General features: G+C 40.8%; 1 protein-coding gene across 1 annotated transcript; it reads right to left on the reverse strand.

The window, feature by feature from the left end:
• Nucleotides 1-5,669: 5,669 nt before the first annotated feature.
• On the reverse strand, nucleotides 5,670-16,642 carry LOC110258165 (klotho-like). Its single transcript, XM_021081354.1, has 4 exons — nucleotides 15,985-16,642; nucleotides 14,947-15,215; nucleotides 7,572-8,679; nucleotides 5,670-7,030 (listed from the first exon to the last, which is right to left on the reverse strand). Exons 1-4 carry the CDS (start codon nucleotides 16,391-16,393, stop codon nucleotides 6,693-6,695), a joined length of 2,124 nt encoding a protein of 707 aa, XP_020937013.1. The 5' UTR covers nucleotides 16,394-16,642; the 3' UTR covers nucleotides 5,670-6,692.
• Nucleotides 16,643-19,415: the final 2,773 nt, after the last annotated feature.

The following is a 19,415-nucleotide window of genomic DNA, read 5'->3' on the forward strand; positions in this document are numbered from 1 at the left end:
ACTGACAGGCACAGATAAAAAAAATAAGGACATTTTAGAATGGTACCAATTTGGAAGAAAATCTAGTTCATTTTACTCATCTTGTTGTCTTTTACTAATGGATATTTTCACCTGATCCATCAATCTTTAGCTCTAATTATATCTCTGTTTCACTGCTCCATGGCTTGTCACTACTGCCCCTGTTGATTGAAATTGTTTGTTTAGAAGCCTTTGGGCTACTTACCAGAGACTCATAATACCCATAATTTAAAGAGAAAAAAAAAGTTATAAAGCCTTCATGTCTTAAATGCAACAGTGTGGCCTTGAAACACTATAGAACTTGCAGTCTAATAACTTGGAGCCAAATTAGCTAAAGCTTTGATTCACATGCAGTTGGAGATCAAAACAGGCTGAAATGCCTTGGCAACATTTATGCTTAAGGCCATAATTAGACAACTGCTACAATATTGAAAGAAAAAAACAAATTTTTAGAAATTAATTAATTGAGATTTTAAAAGAAAACAAGTCAGCTTACTCCAGCAATTTATTAAGGGCAATGTTTCAGTTGCAAAGAATTTATATGAAATAAATGAGCTCATTTAAAATTAATTAGTTTACCATAAATAAACATATTGAAAGATTTATACCAAAATCAGTAACTCTACCAAAGATTTTTGAATCACATAAAAATTTAGTTAATGGGCCTTCAATTATTCACCAACTAAATAACAAATATACAAATTTCAGTGTTTGTCTGTATCATTAGATTACTTCAAAAGAGCAGATGGAACAACATACTGATATAGAAACATCTTCTGCCAAATTATCTTCAGTATTCTATCAGTCCAACATTTGTAAAATTTGAATCCAAGAAAATAATCTAGTATTATTAAGTAAATGTGAGGGTTTATTTATTTGGTTTAGTTTTACTAAGGACATTCTATGCAAATGTATGGATACTTTTTTTTTTTTTTTTTTTAATCTTTTTAGGGCGGCACCCACAGCATATGTAGGTTCCCAGACTAGGGAGACAATCAGAGCTGAGGCTGCTGGCCTAGGCCACAGCCACAGCCACAGCCATACCAGATCTGAGCTGCATCTGCGACCTACACCACGACTCTCGGGCAACGCTGGATCCTTAACCCACTGAATGAGACCAGGGATCGAACCTGCATCCTCATGGATACTGGTCAGATTCGTTTCTGCTGAGCCACAAGGGAACTCCATATATTCAAGCCATTATATATTTAAAATAACTAAAGGGCTTCTGGGTGAATCTTTTGACTATAATAGTCCCTGGTTTTATGCTACTGAGCTTTAAAAATATGATTAACAAAAAATCACATGCGCCTTAAGAGTAAGTGTAATTAGTCCAGAAAAAAATACTTGTAGGGTAGCTGCTTTATGGAATACTAAGTTCAGCACTGTGCTGTGACAGACATTACTCCCCTTTCACAGATGAGGAAACTGAGGCTCAGCACCATTTTGAACATGGTGACTCTTCTTCCCTATACCTTTCTGACTCTATTAATATGTAGGTTGAAATGTTCTTCTCTAACCTATTAGATCAAAAAAGCAGCTGAGTTTTGGCTGGTGTGTAACAATCATGTCATAAAATGAGATTTCACCATATTTAGTCATCCTGTTACAGTCATTAGTGGCATTTCTATTCTCTACGCAAGATTCCTCGTGGTTTTTCTTGACCTCTTTGATATCAAACAATGGGTATTTACGAAAAATGTATGAAACAAAAATGGTCCAGGAAATGCACTATGAAAACAAAACTCCAACAATATCTAACAGTTATAAAAACTGAAAAAGCTAATAGGTCTAAGCAAAAAGCTACATGTTCTGGCAAATTATAAGTATTTGGAGATGATATAAAGGGATTCCTTCTAGATGAGTTCTTGTTTTTTTATTTGCAGATAAAGAACTTAACCTGATAACAAGTCTTGCCAACAAAAAGATTACTAATTGAAGGATAGTATGAGTAATGAAAAAAAAAGTTATAATCCTCTCACCTAGTGATTAGTCTAGAGGCGATGATAGGACAGCAGTTTACTGCCCTGCCACCTAGAAAGACTGGTAGGTTATCAAAGGTGAATATATATAAGTTGTTATTACTCTTTCCTCTGAATACACAAAATTAAGCTCTGTAGCATCTAACACATAGCAGTTTCTGATTCTTGACCTTATTAAATTAGTCTCTGGACAAAGGCGGTAGCAGTGAGCTAACGTCATTAATTCCATCATTCATTTCCATATTTATTAAACTAAACTTTCATTGAACAATATTTTGTATGAGACAATGAGCTAAATACTCAAAACAAAACAGACATGTTTTCCCCTCTAAAACCAAGACGCACCTGTCAAGATTGATTCCTATCATCCAAATTAACATTTTCCTTCCCAGGCAGAAATTTTGAGCAGCATTGTTCAATATTAAATATTAAATATTAAATGGATATGCTATAGAACAATATAGTAATAGCTCTATTAATTAAGAAATAGGCAAGTCGCATTAGAGAAAAGACTGAATTATATACTATATAAAATGAAAAGCAGTTTAATTCAGTGCCTGAATTATGTCGGCCAGACTGCAGAATTCTTCTGTCCATACAAATCTTTAAAATATTTGGAGTTCCCGTTGTGGCGCAGTGGTTAACAAATCTGACTAGGAACCATGAGGTTGCGGGTTTGATCCCTGGCCTCGCTCAGTGTTTTAAGGATCCGGGGTTGCTGTGAGCTGTGGTGTAGGCTGGCGGCTACAGCTCCAATTGGACCCCTAGCCTGGGAACCTCCATATGCTGCAGGAGCGGCCCTAGAAAAGGCAAAAAGACAAATCAAATCAAATATTTGTTTTAATCAATAGTTTTAGTTTAATGTAAATTTACATGCCAATTATTTCTATGGATTATGGAGCTTATAAGATTCTTGAAAAAAAGTTTATTCTTGGAGTTCCCATTGTGGCTCAGTGGGTTAAGGATCCAGTGTGAGCTATGGTATAGGTCACAGATGTGGCTTGGATCCTGCATTGCTGTGGCCTGGAGTGGGCCAGCAGCTGTAGCTCTGATTTGATGCCTAGCCTGGGAAATTCCATATGCTGCAGGTGTGGCCCTTCAAAAAAAAAAAGAAAAAAGAAAAAAGAAAAGGTTTGCTCTTCTAATTTGTTAAATATTTTGGATATCTTAATTATGCAGTTAATTTCTTAGCAGGCAAGCCTTTCTTTTTAGACCTGCACTAACACAGTAGCCATTACCCATACACGGCTACTTACAGTGTGGCTACTCCAAACTAAGTACAAGGTGCGTTGAACATGCAAAACACATGCCAGACTTCTGCTTTTTTAGGACCCAAAAAAGTATGTAAAAATCTCAATTATTCCTATAATGACTATGTTGAAATGATAATATATTGGATAGGCTGGGGAAAATCGAGTATTAAGCTTTATTTTCTGTGCCTTTTAATTTTTCTAATGTGACTACTAGAAAATTTAAAATATGTGGCATGTATTATATCTCTGTTGGAGGGCACTGTAATAAATATTAAAAAAAAAAAAAGATTCCAAGGCACTAACAGAATCTAATTACTATCTGTGGAAGTCAAACAATAAAATGAAAAATGTCCTTAAGTGAATCTGACAAACCATCCTTCCAAACTAAGGCAAAATGAATGGGGCATAAATGCAGGACCCAGGCCTCGGATTCTCCCCTCCTCGGCTTCCCTGACCCTCCCCCCCAAACCCGTGCCCCATTCACCCCCCCTACCCCACCCTCGCACACCTGCCCCATTCACCACCCCTTATCCCTCCTCCCCCACCCCCTGCTCAAAGGAAAGAACTGGAAATAATAGAGCAAAGGCAAACGCGGCAGAAACAAGCCCAGAGGCCTCTGGGACTGCAGCTTACCACTTAATGCCCCCGGCAGAGTTGGCCCCCAAAGATAGAGATGGAGGAACTTACAGGGGAACGGTCTCTATATTTTAAAAAATGTATGTAACGTGGTGAAAAACTCAGAATTCATGAGAGTAAAGCATCAATGGAGGAACGTGATACCATCCGAAGCCGGTTAAGAATGAAGAGTCTCCGCCCCTCTGGACGAGAAAGCCCCGCCTTTCTAGCCCCTCCCGCCCGACTTCCGGCGCATCCTTCCGGTCGGTGGGAGGTGAGCAAACGACTCCTGAACTCTGCGGGGACACGGAGTCAGCATGATGCTCACCTTCTAGCTTGGTTGAACGGTTCTGAGGTGCCATTTCTCTTCTGCCCTCTGGTGCCTCTCGGCTTTCAAGGTCTGAAATTCCCTCTCGGCTCCACAGTAGGGACTAGCCTGGGCCACCCTCCCCAACGTGACCGGTTTTCCAGACTCGGCTGTCAGATCCCTTTCTTCATCACCCAAATCATAGTCTATGTGGTTTAATCAACTCAAAAGGAAAAAAAAAAAAAACTTAAGAAGTGTATCTAGCCATCTGATTATGAAAGAAGACAAAGCTGCAGGCAAATTTATTACAGTACTTTATCAAGGGACAGAAATACTTCTCTCTATGCTCAAGGAAATTAAATATTGTAACAAGAAAATCATTTTTAAACAACATCTATTATTTAACAGCAATTAACAATAAGAAACTAGTCCAACAATAGGAATGTTTAAATAAGTTGCAATAAATTCATATAGTGTAATTACTCCACAACTATTAAAAATCATGCTTTTGAAGACTAATGACAAAGGAATTACACACAGTGAAAATTAATAAAGACACAACTATTTACAATATGATCTAACTCTAGTAGGCTATGTTAATAGTGGCTACCAAAAGGTGGTGAAATTTCATTTTTTTTTTACATATAGTTTCTGTTTTTAAATTTTTACAGTGAACATATATTACTATTATAATCAGAAAAAATATATACAAGAAATAAATTATTATTCTCCAGTCTGTGATTTTAACAAGTCCAATTTTTTTTAAAAAGTACCACCAAAAGCTTATCTTTCATGAAAAAAATCATAACCACCTCTAAAGATGATAGATACATAAAACAGTACAGTATTTTTTTATACACTAAAATCATGTGTCAGTAAGATGTTATACCAGGTATGATATTGGTCTGTCTTGCCTGGTATGATGTTGGCTTATCTATAAAGCAAACATTAGGAGCATCCTCAATTCCAGTGTAATAGACTTCCCTGTCTGAAAATCAGCAATACATTTAAGGGGCATTAAAGGATAACACCTAATTAGCCCTTTCTAAAAATAAGTGGCATGTTTCAGTTTAAAAGTTCAAAGCAAAACTCATTCAAAACTCCATAGCAGCAGCAAAAATATAAAATGGACCTCAGCAATCACAGAAACAAATCTTCCAGTATTAACAGACCAAATGCTTTTGAACCTATTAAGAATTTTTAGGAGTTCCCGTCGTGGCGCAGTGGTTAACGAATCCGACTAGGAACCATGAGGTTGCGGGTTCGGTCCCTGCCCTTGCTCAGTGGGTTAACGATCCAGCGTTGCCGTGAGCTGTGGTGTAGGCTGCAGACGCGGCTCGGATCCCTCGTTGCTGTGGCTCTGGCGTAGGCCGGTGGCTACAGCTCCGATTCGACCCCTAGCCTGGGAACCTCCATATGCCACGGGAGCGGCCCAAGAAATAGCAACAACAACAACAACAAAAAAAGACAAAAAAAAAAAAAAAAAAAAAAAATTTTTAAAACCCAATTCAAAGAAAGTATGGCATATTCTAAGGAACAGAAAGTGGAGCCACTCATAAAATGAATTGTTATTTCATTCTTACTCTCTCAGGAAAGGTCAACCCATTCATTTCAAGATCTGCTCTAAATAAATGTTTATAATCAAATTAATCATAATCTTGCTACTAACAAGTACTTTTTCCTCCTCTCCACTCCCCACCCCAGCCACTGTAGTACAATGCATTTCAGTCAGTTTATGCTTCCTCAAGGGCCCAACATTGCATGGTTCATGCTTATCTTTCTGTGCACATTTATTGAAAGTCCCCAAGTGCAGGGTCCAGTGACACAAAGACTTCAAGGACCTGGGCTTTAGAGTGCCTCAAAATATAAATATATTTTATACATAAAATACAGAGTTCTGTAATCCGTTCTGTTAAGCATATCATTAGTCAGATATGTAAATTTATATTTGCAGCATTTGATAGAAACACTGCTTTTAAAAAGAAATGTTGCAGCCTAGGGCCTTTTGTCATCTGTTCTATTATTCTGTCATCTTCTTTTTCAAGGGAAACTTGGTTCAACAAAGACCATTAGGCATACTATGGCAGTTGACAGAGAGTTACTTGGGACTAACTTTTGATTCCAACACTTGCAATTATGATGTCGAGATAAACACTACATTTAGGAATGTGCACAGATAAAATATTCTTAATCTTTTCATTCAATTTCTGTAAAAACATTACAGACCGATTCCCATTTCTCATGCTTCTGTTATAGAATGTGTTGCAAAAATGGATGGCCCCTGGTTTTTTTAACATACCCTCCCAAGAAAAAAAGAACAAATCTAGGCACTATCCGCATTATTCATTATTTTACAATCACTTATGCTCATTTTAAAACCTCTGTCAGATGTCACAAAAAGGTTTTCTAGAAGTCAGATAAATAAAATCTATAGTTTCACAACATTGAGAAGTGCAAATGGTTAACAGCTGGTATATGTGCATAATTATTTCAAAAGAACAGGAAAAAAGTTCAAGACTATTTGTAATTCTTTCTGCCTTTCTTAGAGTAGTAAAAAATAAGAGAAAGAGAAATAACAAAGGCAAAAAATAGAAAAGCTATGAAAGCCAGCAAAGACTTTCGGGTATGAAAAAAGCTGCACTCAGTACACAGGGCAAATTCTTCTGGACAAAATCTTCCCAGAGTTTCAGGATCTGGGAAGCCATTGTTGTCAATAATTTTCCTGTAATGTTTCATGGATGGTTTTGGCTCAAACTGAGTTGCAGCATAACGATAGAGGCCAAACTTCGGAGCTGTGCGATCATTAAATGAATAAGCAAAGTATCCACAAAGATTGATATCATCCAATATGTAGGCTAGAAAAACAAAAGGACAGGAGAAAAGTTGTTAAAATATATGGCACACAGCATTTTCTTTTACAAAGCCCTGGTGCATCAGGTAAATTTTCAATACCATTTGATAAAACCTCAGATTTTATCAGAAAAGGCTTAGATTTAATCAGAAAAGGCTTCCTTTATCCAAAAACAAAGAGGCGAAAGCAAGGCAGATTCAGCTATATTTAACAGTAGGTTTTACATAATTAAACCTACTATGATGTACTTGGGTTAAACCTTCAAGTTCAGGCAGCAGGCCAAGGCAGCTGCGAAGCCGTCTGAGACGGAGAACAGGACAGTCCAGGCGTTTATCCGCCCAAAGCAGGTGCTGGGAATTTTCCGTCTTCCACTTTTATCCCTGAGGAGAACACTAGCTAGCCCTTGGACTTCGGCATTGCAGCTAGGAGTGGACAGCACCTGCTCTGAGGGTGACAGTGTGTGTACAAGTTTGAGAGTTTCTACCAGGTATCAGGCTCTCAGGTGACATAACCTTCAAGAGACTGCTGTTTCGGGGGCTCCTTACCTTTCAGAGCTTCGTTTACGTAATTCTGCAGGTAATACACTCTCAGCTGGTCTTCGGCCGCCTGCGGATCATCATCAATGCCGTTGGATATTATATACATGGGGAGGTCTCCGTACTTGGACCTCAGCCAGTTCAGTACCTTGCGTAACCCCCAGGGCACCACCGCCACCTGGCTGGGGGAGTTGAGCCAGGTGATGTCGGTCATTTCTTGCACGGCGAGGTAGTCGTTGTATTTTGTCGGATCTTCTTTTTCCCAGTCTACAAGGATAGTGGTGTAATGGCTTACAGCCAAAAAGTCAAAGGAACCCCGGATTAGCTTTTTTTCCTCGTCCGTGAAATAAGGGAGGAGGAAATTGTTCCTCTGATTCAGCCAGTCTCTCATCACAGGAGGATAGTCCCCGGAGCCAAAAATGGGCTCGGCCAGCCAGCCGATGTCAAATTCCAAAACTCGCTCGGCCACGTCTTGGTCTTTGGGGGAGAAAGGGCAGGCCGGTTCTATCCAGTCCGCCTGCAAGGCGATGGAGATTTTACCGTGCTGGGTGCGCCTAAACTTCTCGTCGTACACGCGCCACGCCAGGGCGTGGGCCTTCAGGAGATTGTGGCCCGCGCTGTACGTCATGTTCCGCGTAGACGGCTCGCTCATCGTGATCCAGAACTTGACGTGGTGGCCGAGGTCCCTGAAGCACAGGCTGGCATACTCGGCGAAAGCCAGGGCCGTGTGGGGGTTCTCCCAGGCGCCGTGCCGGGCCAGCGGCCGCGGCAGCCCCTGGTGCGCGGCGGCGGCGGCGGGGCGCCACAGGGCCACCACCGGGGTGATGTTGGCGCGCACGAGCTCGCTGGCCACGCAGCGATAGTAGCGCAGGACCGTGCGGTTGACCTGGGACTGGTTCCCCAGCGGGAGGATCTGCGCCCAGTCCAGGGAGAAGTGGAAATGCGAAACGTGCATGTCCTGGAGTAAGGCGACCTGGGGCCGGATGGCCGCGAAGTCAACGCAGTAGGATTTCCTCTTCTTGGTCACAACCCCGTCCACCTTAATAAGTCTCTTACTGCGGTGGACATCCCACAGGTAAACGTTGGGGTCGGTAAACTGAGACAGAGTGGTGTCCACCTGGCAGGAGGAGAGTCACCGTTAGCCTCACCTGGACAGTCCTGGAAAGTCGCTCAAGGCAGTTCTTTCAACAAAATGAGCCAGCAAGATGGGCAAAAACAGAACTCTTTCTAGCTGAGTTTTTAAACTATTTTGCATAAATAGTATGTTCCTGGGAAAGAAAATACTCCATTTAGTTCAATACACATTTGTTTTACCCACAATTCTTTCTAACTCTGGAATGGTTACTTTGATGTTACAAAAAAACGTGTTTTAGGGGCCCTCCGGATGACAAATGTTAGTGAGCTCTACACCTCTGGTCTGTGCTAAACAAGCAGAGTAATTTGGATGCTTTCCTTTCAGTATAAGAAATCTCTAATGATATGAAACTTTCAAATTGAAAAACAACTAGACAAAAAAAATTGTAAAACTTAAAAGAAAACGAAAGTCAGAAAATGAAATGATACTTAAAATTAAATTGTGCCTCTTAAAATCATGTTCTAAATTGCTGTTTGCTCTAGATAAAGGATAGAGGAAGTAAGCGTAATGACTGCCTTTTATTGGCATCAGTGTCAACAACAGAATTTAGCAAATTCATTCTGACAGTAGAAAGTAATAAACAATGTAGAAACCATACTGTCATCCACCCATAATGAGATATTTCAACATAGCTTTTTTTTTTTTTTTTTTTGGTCCTTTTGTCTTTTCTAGGGCCGCACCCTCAGCATATGGAGGTTCCCAGGCTAGGAGTCTAATTGGAGCCGTAGCTGCCGGCCTACGCCAGAGCCACAGCAATGTGGGGTCTGAGCCGCGCTTGCGACCTACACTGCAGCTCACAGCAACGCCGGATCCTTAACCCACTGAGCAAGGCCAGGGATCGAACCTGCACCCTCATGGTTCCTAGTCGGATTCGTTAACCACTGAGCCATGACGGGAGCTCCAACATAGCTTTTTAAAATTTTCTAAATTATTGTTCTGTGGCGATCATGATAATAATGGTTCTCAATTTCTGATCTGTAAGCCTCCAAAATGAAAATAGTTATTTAGGAAAAGTGGACAAATTGCAAAATCAAAAATCGCAAAATCATCCCTCCACATGCCAACCATGGCAGAAATGAAAACGGAAAGATCATCCTCAGGACCTGCCGCCTAAGCCAGTTTTCCCGTCAGAAGTAATCTTGTTAGATGGGAGTTCCCGTCGTGGCTCAGCAGTTAGCAAACCCGACTCGCATGAGGACTCGGGTTCCGTCCCTGGCCTTGCTCAGGTGGTTAAGGATCCAGCGTTGCCATGAGCTGTGGTGTAGGTTGCAGACTTGGCTCAGATCCAAAGTTGCTGTGGCGTAGACCACTGGCTTCAGCTCCGACTGGACCCTAACCTGGGAACCTCCACATGCTGTAGGTGCGGCCCTAAAAAAAAAAAAAAGGCAAAAAGTAGTAGTCTTGTTAGAATTGGTTCCGGGGTTTGACCCTCTATAAATGCAAGGGTCAAACTGCGACTTGAATCTCTAGCAGAGGTTTCCTTGCCTTTCTCAGGCCTGTTGCAAATGAGCTTCTGTTTCTCTAGAGGGATCAGTGCTGTGTTTATAAAGGAAAGTCATAAAAAACAGCATGTCAGAGGGAAATTGCTTTTTCTGGAGAATTGTTCCTTGTAGATCACCCACGCATGCATTTCCTCTAATGCTGTGGGAATGCCGTCAGAAGTATTTTTCCACTGTGATGCACTCACAAATCATGTTTCCTTAGCTTTGCAAGAGAAAAGAGTCGCATGCTCTTTAGAAGTGAAAGTGTTCATAACCTGAAGAAGTTCTTTGGATTATTTTTATAGAGCTCTGAGTTGACAAAATTCGTAACTTCTCTACTCTACTGTTCCAATACACCAGCTTTTATTCAGTCCATCTGAAAACAGATATGAGAGACTAAGGTATAATTTCTGAGAAAAAAATCTATTTATTAAAAACACAGAACATTTAGAAATGGATATTTAGGCAAAAGTCTACATAACTTCCATTAATTTGTTGATATTTAATTTAAAAAATCAATAATAAAGTTGAACCTTTCAGAAGAAATGGTTATACTGTACATACTTAGTATACTGTGGAATAAATGTTCCCCTAACAGTGGCCAATGTTTAAAAAAGCTCTATGTCCCCAGTATGTAGCAGGTTCTGTAGTAGTAAATACATGAGCATTAGCAGTTACTGGAAAACAAACCTCTGAGCTGGGAAATTAGGTCCAAGGACAGTAACAGTCCCTGTGCATAAGCCTAAGGTCAGACTTCGGACAGCTGCTGTATTAATGAGATATTATTTTTAAAGTTTTCCATATGAAATGTATGCCTCATTCACATTGGGGGTTTGAAATACTAGCCAGCAGTGAAAAGATGAATTTCAATGGTTTAAAACTGACTTCTCAGGACTCTAATATAATGCATTAAATATATTACAGAGACCTGGTTGTAAATGAAAATATATTCGTACACTCATCAGAACTACCCTAACAAAAAACTCTATTTTACTTTGTCAGTTAGGGCATCAGCTTGGGATGCGGGCTGCCAAATAGTACAAAGCTCAAGGTAAAAAGCAGAAAGAATCAATTAGTAGTTGCAGCCTTTTCCCACTCGAGAACTTCTGGAGGAGTTGGTGTCCACAGTGGGCTTGTGTCTGGCTGGTAGAGATTAGGAGACGACCAGGCTCTGCTAGGTGGAGGTAGCCAGGATCTGAGCTGATGAGATGAAAGGGCGGTGCACCCAGAGAGAAAAGCTCCAGGGCTGGTGAGTGGCTGACATTAGAACAAAGTCTAAACAGCTCCTAAGGAGGAGAAAAAGGAATTCTCTCCCCCATCTCCCTTCCTCTTTGCTGCCATACTTTTCGCATCTGATCAGTTTCTCCTCTCTCTCAAGCAAGTAAGATCTACTCCTAAAACTCTCTCACTACTGACCGGTTCCCAAGGTGAACACAGTCCCTGGATGAGAACAGAGCAGGAGTGAAAGGGCTCCTTCCAGTACCCCCACTGCTCCCTGAATTCACACTGTCTGCACAGAGATGCTGGTGGAGCCTTCTCTTCCCCAAGGACTAAGCTAGGAATTACCAGCCCTGGCTGAGATGCTATCAGAGATCAAGGCAGATCATGAGCCCTCAATGACCAGGGGTCCAGAACCCAGTCAGAAGTGGGGCTCGGCAGAAGGTCAAGAGGTAGAACAAGGACCAGGGACTAATGCGGAGGGACTACAGGATGGCCTTCCTCCCTTCCTGCCTCCTCCCCTCTGGCACTAACACCGCTCTGCCTCCTCATTTGAACGCCACTGTGGATCCCATTTACAGGAGCGAGGTTAGGATGGCGAGGTTCCCGACGTGGGCTAAGGGAGAGGGGGGATGGAGGAGGGAGGAAAACCCCAAGCTGAACAGGGTGCAGCTAGGAAGCCATTGGGCTCAGATATCCCTGAACAGTGTTCCTCGGTTGCCTTTAAATGTAAAGCAGGGATTGCATTTGAGACGGCCCCTAAAACTCACTGGAGGTCTGAAAAAGACAAAAGAATGACACAACTCAGGAAAAAAAAAGTATTGAGGACAGAGTTGATTTATTTCTTCATAAATCAAAGACTTCAATTTGATATTTACCAAAAATGAGCAGCCCGTTTCAACTAGAAGGCCTTTTCTCACACCCAAGCCTTCTTCCAAATACGTCTTTTGAACTGAAGGGTAACAGAATATGTTACCCCAAAATATGCCCATAGGAGTTCAGAGTATGACACCCCAAAAGACGCCCCTTTGGTATATTGATTATTTTGAGCTAGAGGCACTTGAAAAACAGCAAATGCAGAGAAAGGGTTTCTCTGAACTCCCCTTACCTCTCTAGAGACAACCCTCCAAAAGGAACTCAAAAGCATTGTCCTAAATCCCCTCATGGGAGTTTCATCAACCAGGGAAGAAGGGAAGTTTGACTTTTTTTTGTTTGTTTGTTTTTTTGTTTTTTAGGGCCGCACCTGCAGCATATGGAAGTTCCCAGGCTAGGGGCTGAATCAGAGTTGTATCTGCTGGTCTCCACCACAGCCACAACAACACAGGATCGGAGCCGTGTCTTCAACCTACACCACAGCTCGTGGCAATGCCGCCATATCCCTGACCCACTGAGTGAGGCCAGGGATCAAACCTGCATCCTCAAGGATACTAGTCGGATTCATTTCCGCTGAGCCATGACGGGAACCCCAGGGAAGATCAACTTTTAACCACAGGAGAGGATATTTGAAGTCACTGTCACATTCAGGCAAACTTTGTCAGAAACCATCCTAGTGCCCACCTATTCTTTTAAAGGCCCATTCATCTTTCCCCATCTCCTTTCCCTATTAAGATGGTATTTAAGCCTGGGTTCTAAGCCACCTCATTTTTTCCCAGAGTATCTCCCATGTATACATGAGGTATAAATGTTAATAAATTTAGTTTTTTTTTTCTCGTGTTAATCTCTTATTGCAGGGGTATCAGTTAAGAACTCAGAGGGTAGAGGGACAGTTATTTTTCCTACCCTGCAGAAATAATAAATTGGCCAGAAGCACTCAACATGCCAAACCCATTGCTGCTCCGTGGATCCCGAACTCTGCCTTCTTCTTGGTCTCTATTTTCACTCAGACTCTGTTTAGTAACACACCCCTCCGCCAACCACCCAGCTCACTTACCACCAGGCTCTGTCCACTCTATTATTTGCGTATCCATCATTTCCCCTCAACAGGAGCCTTCGAAAGCACGGTCTTCTCTCATAGTGCACCCCTCTACCAAGCACCCCCACGCAATTAACACAGAGCTTTGTACACACTAAGTATCTAATAAGTGCTCATTAAAGTATTCAATCCAATTCTAGAAAATGGATTCTTTACATCTGGAAAAATTAAAAATAATACTGAGGACTAACCACACAGCAGGTGCTCGATAAATATTGATTGACGATTTTGAGGAACTTCCTTACATTTCAATTTAAAAAATTATTCAATAATATTATAACTATATGTCACAGATCATATTATACTATACATGAATTTATTCAGTAATATCCAGTAAATATTGAGGACTAAGCACACAGCAGGTGCTCCATAAATATTGATGGACCATTTTGAGGAACTTCCTTACCATTTCGATTTTAAAAATTATTCACTAATATTATAACTATATATTACATATCATGCTATACTATATGTAAATTTATTCAATAATATCCAATAAATATTGAGGACTAAGCACACAGCAGGTGCTCCATAAATATTGATGGACCATTTGGAGGAACTTCCTTACATTTCAATTAAAAAGTTATTCAATAATATTATAACTATATGTCACAGATCATATTATACTATACATGAATTTATTCAATAATATCCAATAAATATTGAGGACTAAGCACACAGCAGGTGCTCCATAAATACTACTGGACCATTTGGAGGAACTTCCTTACCATTTCAATTTTAAAAATTATTCACTAATATTATAACTATATATTACATATCATGCTATACTATATGTAAATTTATTCAATAATATCCAATAAATATTGGGGACTAAGCACACAGCAGGTGCTCCATAAATACTACTGGACCATTTGGAGGAACTTCCTTACCATTTCAATTTTAAAAATTATTCACTAATATTATAACTATATATTACATATCATGCTATACTATATGTAAATTTATTCAATAACATCCAGTAAATATTGAGGACTAAGCACACAGCAGGTACTCCATAAATACTACTGGACCATTTGGAGGAATTTCCTTACCACCTCCATTCGGGAACTCTTGCTAGAAATGACATTCCAATAACGGAATCACTGTGCAAGCGTTTTCGTCCTGGAGGTACTTCCACAAGCTTGGGGGTTCCACAGTTATACCTCAGGAAGGCTCAGCCTAATGTTTCCGCTCCAAGCTTAGCAGTTCCACTGAGATCTCGGGTACTGTGGAGTTCTGTATTACATCCTGTTTACGGAAGAACTCAACTGCTTTAAGGGGGACTGAAAACCACTGTACTGAAAGAAAGTGTTTTATCTTTTTCCTATCTTTTCGGATCTTAAAGACACGTATGCTTTTAGCTTGTTCCCCTTTGGAGCTGGTGTAGTGCAGTACGAAGCCAGGAAGGTTGTTGGAAGGAAGGGTGCAGCGTTCCAAAGGGTGCCCTTCATGTGCCCACTGAGGACCCGTGTGTGACCTGAGGAAAGGACAGTGTGTCATGACAACCTAATAAGGAAGCACTACTTACTAGTGATAGGGCTTGGTGAGACTGCGGATTGGTTTTGTCAGCTGACTTACTTGAATGTAGTTGTCAACAATTCCCCAAGCAAAGTCACAGGGAAATGTCCCTTCTAGGGGCTGATTTTCAGGTAAAGGAGGGAAGCCATTTTTCTCTATCAGCTTTTGGTAGAACAAGGCTGAAGACTTCGGCAACAACTTCTTATCCTGGCTTAGAAAGTCGATGTAGAAGAGTCCACGTCTGATGCTGTAGCCTCTGTGCCACTCGAAGCCGTCCATGAGGGACCAGGCCGTGTATCCAATGACGTCCACCCCGTCCAGCCTGACGGCTGCAAAGGAAAGAGGACAAGAGCAAGGTGACCCTGTGCTGGGCACTTGCCTCAGGATTCAAAAGCATTTGAGGGTTTTACTACTTGAGGATATAAATTACATATGCTTACTTTGGGAAACTGATGACCCTTCTCAAGATGAAAGGCTCTAGTCAAACCTAGATAACTCCAGAAATAAACGTCTTCACCAATAGGCTTATCTCCAATATGTTCTGGATTTCCCTTATTTTGTGAGTGCTCTTCAGGCCAGGATGGCTTGTTCTCCTTTCTATAAAGCACCTATTCTTGTGCCTGAGGCAATAAATGAACTAAGTCTTTAAAGACACAGACTACTTACTTTTTGCTCAAAAAAATATTGATATTCCTTTTCTAAAAAAATAGTTAACATTGTAAATCAACTAAATAAAACAAATTTTTTAAATTAAAAAAATAAAGTCTTTTATTCAATACAAGAAATCTGAACCCAAAAATGTGTACAGGGATCTAGATAGCTTGGGATTTACTTAATATTTAATATAATCTAAAAATCTAGAGCAGTAACTGTCAAAGTCAAGTAATTTTAAATAAACCCAGTTTCTCATTTATGAAATGAATTTTAAAAATTAAGTTCCTCAAGGACCCAAAAGAGAAAGGGGTTACATAAATGCATTCCTACTGATGCCAAAAGGAATATCTACGTTCCGATTAAAAACTATACATTCACATAGTTTATTACAGATCATTTCCAGTAGATTTTGGCAGGAAATTAGAATTTTATCCACAATCCTACCTTTCAAAGTTTCCATTATGAATTTTTTGAGGTAATACATATATTTGGCATCATCTCTCTTGGTGGTCCCTGAAACAAACCAGCCGTTTTCTACAATAAATATTTGAGGGTGGTTATACTCAAGGTCAATCCAGGAAAGGAGTTGCCTCAGGCTGGGAGATTCCAGTTGGTGGAACTTCATCTGAGGGTCTAACAGTTGAAAACTCAAGGTTGGTCCAAAGGAAAGAGCAAAAAAGTCAGCTGTCCCCTTGATGAACTTTTTCTCAGATTCAGTAAAATCAGGCAGAAGAGATGAAAGGTTATTCTTCATGCTCTCGGGATAGTCTCCATCAATAAATACGGGTTTGGCAAACCAGCCTAGGACAAAGTCAAGAGATTTTTGACATTCTTTGATGCTATGGTCGGTCATCCTGCGAGGACTGATCCAGTGGGAGCTTAAGGCAATGGACACCTGGCCTCCCTGAGTTGGGCGGAAAGAAGTATTGTAGAGATGCCAGATTTTGGCATGAGCCTATAAAGAGAAAAACCACAGTGAATTTATCTCTGATTGTGAGGGAAAATACAACACATATTTGAATCCCCAGTTCCAGTGGTATCTGTTTCTCATCAAGTCTAACCTAATGACTAACTTCACCATGTTAAAGTCACCTGGAACCAATAAATAATCCAGAGGTAGGTCAGCTCACAGTGAGCTGCTCTCCATGACGGGAACCATATCCATTGTTTTCCAGCAGCCAGTGGAAAAATATGAATTTCTTGTGCTGAATGTGTAGTTATTATTCATACTTTGAGAAGTTAATGAAATAAGAATTTGTTATAACATCTTACTACTTAATTGACTTTGGATTATGTACTTTTTCATTAATAGGCTTCATGAAAAGAACCAATCCCACATCCATGGTTACACCAGGAATTTCAAAATAGGATTATATATTTTTTTTTATCCTAAGAGACTAGTAGTTTTCAAGTTGACTCAGATTGTTGGAGTCCATTTATTATTTTGCGTTCATCTCTCACAACTAAAATTCTAACACATGTTCTCACAATTGTTGTCCTTCTCTAAGAATCGGTGCAAAAAATTAAAGAAGGAATTCCAACATGTAACCTTGGCCCACCCTCCAGAACTCTGGGACACTGCTGGCTTCCTGCTGGACCCAGAGTGTAAGATACAAGCCAAGGGCAAAAACACCTCAATGAAGCTTCAAGATCAAATGTCCAGTTAGTCAACACTCAGCTGGGAGTTTCCTACAACAAAGAAACGGGCTTTGCTTCCACAAGATCGACTTTAGACTCCCATAAAGTCTTACTGACTTCTGACATCTTATTTTCACGTGTTTCCTTTCTATTTACAAAGAATAGTAGGGTTTTTTCCCCTCCCTTACTTGAACTTAGTTTCTCTTCACTTTTGAATTCCTTGATTTACTCCCCCTATTTTTCTCCAAATATAAGAGTTGTTTATCAGCCATGTGCTCTCCTAATATTCTCTTGGAAAACTCCATTCTGATTCTGTTTGACTCATATTCTCCCAATGATCATGCCAATTTTCATTCCACTCCCTGAGCCTGAAGAAACTACTGTACTCTGTATGCCAAACAAACTCTTTTTTCTTTAATAATCTTCTCTTGGTTCACTTCAGTGCAAATGTCCAAGAATGGCCTCATCACCATTCTTATGAGTCAGCCACACATTTCAATGGAATACAATAGTGCATAGCTTTCCTTTTCAGTTTCTTAGTAAATATCTACTGTTTCATTTCTCTGACTGTATCTTTTTTTTTCATGACCTGAAGCAGCTCTCTATATGCTAAGAATGAAATGGAGGATAAAACATCCACCAGAAGAATAGTGGCATTTGCACATGTGATTCAAGAAACTGGGCATGGGACTGTGCTAGGCTGTTGGCTTTGTGATGTGTCTATCTTTCTCCCTCTATCTTCCTCACCTCCACCACCCTACCTCTCTCTTTCCCACTGACAAGAAATCTCATCGGTTCACAGTTAAACAGAAAAGAAAGGGAGCAATCCATGCTAGTATGCAGGATGACAGACCAGGGAACTTTCTTAATTTGGCTGATGTGAGGTCTACAGATAGCCATTTTTTTTTCTTTTTATGGCCACACCCACAGCATATAGGAAGTTCCCAGGCTAGTGGTCGAATCAGAGCTGCAGTTGCCAGCCTATGCCACAGCCACGGCAACCAGGACATATCTATGACCTATGCCACAGCTTGCAGCAATGCTGATCCTTAACCCACTGATCGAGACCAGGGATCTAACTCCCGTCCTCATGGATACGATATCAGGTTCTAGACCCATTGAGCCTCAATGGGCACTCCCCTACAGAGAGTCATGACCTAAACCTAACAGACTTAGCTCTACAGAACAAGTGCTATGATGGGGAGAGTTGGAGGAACAGGCAGGAGTGGAAGCAACCAAGAACTTCCTGATCTGGGTCAGTTTTGCAGGTAGCTAAAGTCCGAGCCATACAGTAGAACTACCTACAATCACAGCCCGCTCTTCTAACCTGGAGTACTTTGACATGGGTTGAGGAGGTGTGGCAAGGAAACAAATGACCTTGACTCTAGGGAAGTGTACATGGGGCTCCATGTCAGATAAAATTCCCGTTCCCTCACTTTGTGTGTGTGTCTTAGACCACACTACTTAACCTGAGCAGGTAAGACTAAATTTAACAGACTATTTCTCTCACAGGGCTGTAATAAGGATTAAATGAGATACTTTATGTAAAACACCTAACGGAGTTTCCATATGGTAGTGTCTCCATGAATGCTTATTCCCTCTCTCCCTAAAGGATCAACAGAACTAAAGGAAAAACACAGCAGGTAAAGGAACCACCACCTGCAAAAGAATTCAGCCCATAGTAGTGATGTGATGTAATGATGCAACCTGGACTTTGGATTAGAAGAATCTTAGGTTTGGATCCCAAATCTGCTACCTGTTACAGTGTAAGCCTCAGGCACTTAGTACAAATGGGAATAGCATCTCTTCTCCTGCAGGGACAGGGCAAGGATAAAACCGTATGATGTAAGAGGAAGTGTTTTTCAAGTCATCAATTATTTTAGAGAAGTACAATATAAATCTGTAGCACTGGAAAGTGTGATGATTAATTCTGTGTCAACTGACTGGGCTAAAGGAACACCCTCCTCCCTACCAGATGGCAGGTAAAACATTTGTCAAGAGTTTAACTAAGCTACTCCATGGTGTTCTGCATCAATATCCATTTTGTTTAACCACGTGTCCTGCAGGGACCTTAAACTAACACTGGTCCCCTCGTGCAAGGACACACCTCAGGTAACAGCCCACAGCCATAAACAAATATATGCTCCTGAAATGACTGCCCAACAGCCCTTGTGATCCAAAGATCTCCCCCACCTCCCATCAGCTATATGCCTTATGCACCCCTCAGATAAGGCCCC

The sequence above is a fragment of the Sus scrofa genome, unplaced genomic scaffold (assembly GCF_000003025.6).
Source record: "Sus scrofa isolate TJ Tabasco breed Duroc unplaced genomic scaffold, Sscrofa11.1 Contig144, whole genome shotgun sequence".
In the NCBI taxonomy this organism is placed as follows: domain Eukaryota; kingdom Metazoa; phylum Chordata; class Mammalia; order Artiodactyla; family Suidae; genus Sus; species Sus scrofa.